Source organism: Cucurbita maxima, unplaced genomic scaffold (genome assembly GCF_002738345.1).
Source record: "Cucurbita maxima cultivar Rimu unplaced genomic scaffold, Cmax_1.0 Cma_Scf00025, whole genome shotgun sequence".
Lineage (NCBI taxonomy): Eukaryota > Viridiplantae > Streptophyta > Magnoliopsida > Cucurbitales > Cucurbitaceae > Cucurbita > Cucurbita maxima.
In genome coordinates, this window is record NW_019272041.1 from 3,435,789 (window position 1) to 3,442,401 (window position 6,613).

A 6,613-nucleotide genomic window follows, 5' to 3' on the forward strand; every position below is an offset into this window, starting at 1 on the left:
CATTATATTTTATTTAAATAAAAAACGCGTAATACTTTTTATAAATATTTCAAAATGGTTATTACGGTATTTTTAGGATAAAGAAAGTGAATATATAATGTAGATTAATAATATTTTTAATAAAAAAAAAAAAATAGAGCATGGGAAGAAGCATGAGGTTGGGAAGCGTGCTGAAAGTACACACGTGCGACGAGGTATGAAAGATTACTATAAAGAAAGAGAAGGGAATGAAGAAAGCAGAGGGCTGCACCACCACCAGTTACCCCAAATGCCACACAGAGACTGAGAGAACCAAAAAAAGAAAAGAACAGAGACTCTCAGTTTTCTTCTGTTTTCCTCTTTTTCTTTTTTCTTTTACGCTTTTTGATTTCGTCCAGTGGCGTTTGTATGTGATTGGGGAGCATACTCAAACACCCAGTAGGAACAAATTGATGCTCTGTTTCTCCGCACCTTTTTCATTCCATTGCTAAACTTTTTAACCGAATCCAACGGAGTGAAACACAGAACAGAAGCCAAAGAATTAGAACTTGTAACAATGGAGGATGAGATTGTGAATCAATCCAAGTTCAGGAGGATTTGTGTGTTCTGTGGTAGCAGCCAAGGCAAGAAGAGAAGCTACCAAGATTCTGCCATTGAACTCGCCCACGAATTGGTAACTAATTTATTTTCCCATTTCTCAGTTTATTCTGTTCAGATCATTATTTGCGTTATAGATTGTTCAACATTACTTCCCTTCATTTGAATGATTTGATGATACAATCCTTTGGTTTTCTCGTCTTCCATTGATCTTCGATTGAGGTGCCTTCTGATTGTGCACATGAGGTGTTTGTGATAATTCTTGAGCAAGAACTTCACTGTTTTGGCCTAAAACTTACCCCCCCATCTTGCACTGAAAATGAAAATACAAACAAAATGATCTCAACTCCATTTTGTAGAACTTCCTGAAATGATGATTTTGGTTGTTTTTTTAAGGTTTCAAGGAACATTGATCTGGTGTACGGTGGGGGCAGCATAGGGCTGATGGGTCTGGTCTCGCAAGCTGTTCATGATGGCGGTCGGCATGTCATTGGGTATCCCCCCATTTTCTTTTTACTTTTATCCACTTTAATTGGTTCTTTAAGGTTGTTTTTGTTCTTTTGTTTCTTCACCATTACAAGCCTTCGTACTACTGACCTCGTCATGATACTGTTCTTGCGCAGGGTTATACCCAAGACGCTCATGCCTCGAGAGGTATGTCTGTAGATTAGCAGTGTCATAAAGTCTCCAATCTTTTTCTCTGCTCATTTCGTTATATATATCAAAAGAAAGAGACTGTTCTGTTTTTCCTTATCTGATTTTGCATTTATTTATTCCAACAACTCATTCTTCTCTGTGATACTCTCCCCACTTTCCTCTGCTTTTTAGTTTTTTCTAGTTTTTTTTGTCATCTTCCTTTTCCTCTCTCTCTCTCTTTCATTTAATAGTTCCTTTTCCGGTACATTCTTCTGTGTGGCTCAAGATCTGCCTTTCCCATAATGCTTGGGTGAGCCTTGTCCATGATAATACTGCCCAAATAGTCAGAAGCTTGCAGCTCTCTGAACTTTTTAAAACCATATCAACCTCCATTGATAGATTAAATTTTTCAAATGTGTTTTCATTTGTATTCTTTCTTTTGTGTTTTTGAGAGATAGTTTTTAAAATGTATTTATTAGTGATAGATTATACATTTTTATAAAGAAGGTTTCATTCTCCTCTATAACTAATGTATGATTTCACAATGCACCTCCTTTGATGTCTAACATATTCGTTGGCACTTGTTACATTCCCCCATTAATGTGGAACCTCCTAATTTATCTTCTTTTGGAGTTCAGTGTCTTTGTTGGCACACCGATTTGTGTCTACCATCTTCAAAGCTTAGTCTCCTTACTAGTATACTATTCGGTGTCTGCTTTGAAACCATTTATAATAGGAAAAATACACCACTAGTAGATATTGTTTTCTTTAGACTTTTTTTTTCAGACTTTTTGTTAAAGTTTTTTAACGTGTTTAGTAGTTAGAGACCACTTTCTAACTACTAAACAAGCCTTTAAGACCACTTTCTCTCTTTCTAACCTATTGTACTCCATTATTTCCTTTCACAGCTGACTGGTGAAACTGTAGGGGAAGTGAAGGCAGTGGCAGATATGCATCAAAGAAAGGCAGAGATGTCAAAGCATTCAGATGCTTTTATTGCCTTGCCAGGTGATTATTATACAAAAAAGCCTGACATATCACATTTTCTACTTGCACTGAAAATTCTTGAGCATTATCGCAATCAAAACGTAGTGTTCATATCTCAGCGGCACCCACCTTTTTACTTTGGCATTCAACAATTGCCCAAAACTCCATCATGACTCTCCCTCAAAACTTGCCTCTTTTTCTCATTTTACTTCACTCATAAGTTACTATCTGACAGTCAGTCAAAGCTCTAAAAAGCCTTCTTCCTCTTTATCATCTTCCCTTTTGTTTCCTTCTGTAAATAAAAACATGCAATCGTCATCTTATTCCCCTTTTTTTCCTCCATAAATTAACATATTGTTCTGCTTTCGGTGCCTGTCTTTGTAGCCTTCTTAGTTTCACTTTTTTTTTAAAACAATCTTTGTCACCATCTGCATTAATGGCGCTGTGCATTTATTGCTGCTACGGCCCATCTTCTTCTTCTTACACTAAACCATGTGATTAATTAAGAAAGCATCATTGGCCCATCAATATCAGCACTGAAAAAGAGAGTTCCTTGAATAATATCATTTCAAATGTAGGGTAAAAACAGATATTTCCTTCGTTACCTCTTCCCCTGCCATGTAGAGTAAAAAAGACTACTTTGACTCGCTTTGCTCAACTGGCCCTTGCTTACTATGCCCCTAATTTCTTCTTTTGGATGGATCATCTGCATGATTTTGCACAAGCAGCTGCAATATTACAACATATGTAATGAATGCAGGTGGCTATGGGACTCTGGAAGAACTACTTGAAGTGATAACCTGGGCGCAGCTTGGGATCCATGACAAGCCAGTGAGTGCTCTTTCTTTTGCTACTTTTTCCAGTGCTGTGATAGTTACTGAATATGAACAAAATGAACACTGAAAACTGCAGGTGGGGCTGTTGAATGTTGACGGATATTACAATTCATTGCTGTCATTTATTGATAAAGCTGTGGAGGAGGGATTCGTCAGCCCAAGTGCGCGTCAAATTATCGTTTCCGCGCCATCAGCGAAGGAGCTAGTGAAGAAGTTGGAGGTATCATCAAATACCAAAACTACAAAACATAGTTTCATGAGTACCATAATATCGATTGTTTCAAGTTTTTGTGTTTAAAATATGATAGCAAATGTATTGTTCTTGAGCAAACTTGAGCTAGCTGTTCTAAACTTATATCATCAACAAAAAAGCTCGTGTTTGTGAACTCCATTAATCAAATAAAGAGTTGGTTGTTGTGTGCAGGAGTATGTGCCTTGCCATGAAAGAGTTGCTTCAAAGCTTAGTTGGGAGATAGAGCAGCTTGGCTACCCTCAAAACTGTGATATCTCCAGGTGATTTCTGAATTGAAGAAGATGATGATGATGAAGAATTTTGCAAATCGAGGAGTCTACTATGAAGTTTTTTTTTTTTTGTAAATTCGTTTATTTCAGTGTCATTGTTTGAAAGGGCTACTCCTACATTTAATTGTTGAAACTTTTTATATCCTTGAAAAGCTGTAAGTATAGGATTGTAGCTCTGATGAAATTTCCATCTTCAGTGGCAACTTATATATGTATTTTCTACTTTTGGGCTACCTTCATTTCATTACACTTCTTTCTTTCTTTCTTTCTTTTAAGGAAGAACAAGCCATTTTTAGCTTCTTTTGGAAGAGGATGGTTGAACATTTGAAAGGGGATTTTTCACGATAACTATTTGATAGATGGGATTTTGATTGGAGACAAGTAATATAACAGACACGAGCCACTGTTAGTAGACATTGTCTGCTTTGTTTAGTTACGTATCATTGTCAGCCTCAGGGTTTTAAAACGTGTCTACTATAGAGAGTGCCTAGCCCTACATCGACCAGTGTCTTGCACTGTTCGGTGACTCTCCACCCCTCCTGGGGGCCCAACATCCACGTTGACACACTGCTCGGTGTCCGGCTCTGATACCATTTGTAACAGCCAAGCCCATTTCGTGTCATCTGCCTCACGATGTTAAAATTTAAGAGAGATTTTCACATTTTTATAAGAAATGTTTCATTCTCCTCTCTAACCAACGTGAGATCTCATAACTTCAATAAGGGTCAAATGCATAGAGACTTGGATTCACTATTTCAAATTATACTAATTTACAGCTTCAAAAATCAGTCAAATTTTAGACATTAAAGATTTGACAAGGATGCTCGCTCTAAAAGTATAAGAATCCATGAAGAAGGAAACCAAAAATCCAAGCTCAAATATTCTACAAAAGCTAGAGAATGATTAGTTTTATCCATCTATGAACTAATTCATCTATACTCACTTACTCAACTACTCCCTGGCCCACAACACCACTTTCATTGTTTTGTGGAGCACTCGCAGAGGGTGTCTGTTCCTTTACATCATCTGCCTTTGGGATGCAAGGCTGTGATTTTCTTCTGAATCCCAGCTTTTTTGGAAGAAGGCTCCAGCTTTTCTTTGCCTTAACCAGCTTCTCAAGCTCCATTTTCATGCCTACACACTCCCTTTCAAGCTCTGAAACTCTCTCTTTTACATCCTTTCCACCACCCTCTTCTCCATCTTGTGCACTAGACTCCATTGGCTTAGAACAATCGTTCTTAGGAAGTCCTAAGTTTCGACTAGGATGCTGCGAGTTATCGAGATTGTCCGAAACAAAGAACCAACCAGATATCGACGTGCGGAGTCGAAGCTGCTCGAAGAAAAGAACTTGAACAATTACTCGAAGAGGTAGCCTCTCATTCTGCGCTGCATGTGTACTGGCTTCTAAAGAGAGCTTTTGGCAATTCATCAATCTACATAGTTGCTCCCTCTCTGAATCTGAAAGCCAAGGATGAGCCTGAACAAGTTGCAAATACTATCAGCCCACTAAAGTTTCAAAACCGATCTACACTGATATTCTATCCTTCTGCAAAGATCATCAATCATTATTGCATAAGGGGTTTAAGAACATTGATGCCAATATCCACAAGCTATAAATCAGATTACTTTTAATACCCAATTGGATTAAACACAAGGTGAAGAACATGAACACTCAGAATCTAGATGAACTTGACGTAAAAGCAATTGATCTTATGCCTGATGCAAGTGGGGAAAATAGCTCTTACTTTTAGGTACACATCAACGGCATGATAAATTCCATCATCCATTGATCTAGCATAATCAGGGATCACAGCAGCAAGAGAATGAAATTTTGGCAGCTTCAAGTTAACATCTGGAGCTACCTCTGCAAGATATCCATCCACCAGACTTGCCACCATCGTTAAAGGGGTCAGCGTATCCGTTCCACCGACCAACTGTCCCTCTTCGACTATGCAAGGAGAAGATGCAGTTGTAGCATGGTATATATACATGAAATGGTCCAGAATTCTCTGAATGCAATCTATGTCATAAAGAGTCTCCACTGTATACCCCATGTTAGGAATGAGTAAATCAACAAGCAAAGCTTGATCCAATTGACTGCCTATTTTTTTCTCTAGAATTTCCCTACATGATGGACTAGCATGCAAAATCATAGCAGTTCTGAGGAGGCCAATCAGGAAGTTGGTGGTGGTGACACCCTTTACACTTGGTAGTAACCCCACAATTTCCTCAAGCAGGACTCTTTGATCTACTTCAGAATTTGTAGAAATTGTGGCTCCTGAGCCAACATGGTTCATATCATTGAAGCTTGATTGATTATTGATCAAGGGGATATTCCTCTTAGCATAATGTATTAATGATGCAGCTATATTCTCAGCCTTCAATCCTTTAGCCTCAACAGACAAAATAAAAAGCTTATACAGGGGAAATCTAAGAAACGACACGTCCTCGTACCACCAATCCTCACCAGTAGGCTGTGGCTTCGTGGTCGAAGATATCCCATTCCATAGAACTGTCCCATTGGGGCTTTGGGCGTTCTCCTGTCCCTTCACAGGCCAATTGAACAATTGTGGGTCTGCACAAGCTTTGACAGCCAAGGAATCAATACATCTTGACACAATGTGTACCTCTTCTGCAAATGCACCAACTTCTTCACAAGTTTCAAGAGCTTTTACGGTATCAGTCCAATTGCCAAAGACCTCATTAAGAAAAACCTCTGTTTGAGAAATCAAATTCCCTTCTCCATAGTCTTCAGTCATCTGCAGATATTCTGCAGCACATCTAAGGCTGACTATATTCAAAGAAGTGAGCTCTATTTTAACATCATAGCAAAATTTAGCAACAAGTTCAAAAGCTTTAGCTCCACCAGGAATATCATGAAGTTTCAGAACACGACCGGATCCATCCTCACTGGGAAGCTGTTCTATAAGCTTCTCTAGAAACCCACTTTTCGAAAGCAAAGGAAACTGATGGAACAACAATTAAGCAATTTACAAAAAAAAAAAAAAAAAAAAAAAAAAAAAAAAAAAAAAAAAAAAAAAAAAAAAAAAAAAAAA

The 6,613-nt window shown here is 38.1% G+C and overlaps 2 protein-coding genes across 4 annotated transcripts in view; one reads left to right on the forward strand and one right to left on the reverse strand.

The window, feature by feature from the left end:
- The first annotated feature begins 239 nt into the window (after positions 1–239).
- On the forward strand, positions 240–3,792 carry LOC111498810 (cytokinin riboside 5'-monophosphate phosphoribohydrolase LOG3-like). The gene is made up of 7 exons (XM_023150186.1): positions 240–652; positions 973–1,070; positions 1,200–1,230; positions 2,121–2,220; positions 2,960–3,030; positions 3,112–3,255; positions 3,460–3,792. The coding sequence occupies exons 1-7, from the start codon at positions 536–538 to the stop codon at positions 3,550–3,552; spliced, it is 654 nt and encodes a 217-aa protein (XP_023005954.1). The 5' UTR covers positions 240–535; the 3' UTR covers positions 3,553–3,792.
- Positions 3,793–4,290: 498 nt separating this feature from the next.
- The window catches only part of LOC111498709 (BTB/POZ domain-containing protein At5g03250), a 4,083-nt gene continuing 1,760 nt past the window's right edge, over positions 4,291–6,613 (reverse strand). For 2 of the 3 annotated variants that reach the window (XM_023150049.1, XM_023150047.1), the window contains exons 3-4: positions 5,303–6,523; positions 4,291–5,034 (exon numbers count right to left, since the gene is read on the reverse strand). In XM_023150049.1, the coding sequence (XP_023005817.1) occupies positions 4,501–5,034; positions 5,303–6,523 (1,755 nt within the window). In that variant the 3' untranslated portion in view covers positions 4,291–4,500. The remainder of the gene's footprint in view (positions 5,035–5,302; positions 6,524–6,613) is intronic. The other variant, XM_023150048.1, reaches the window with a different exon arrangement.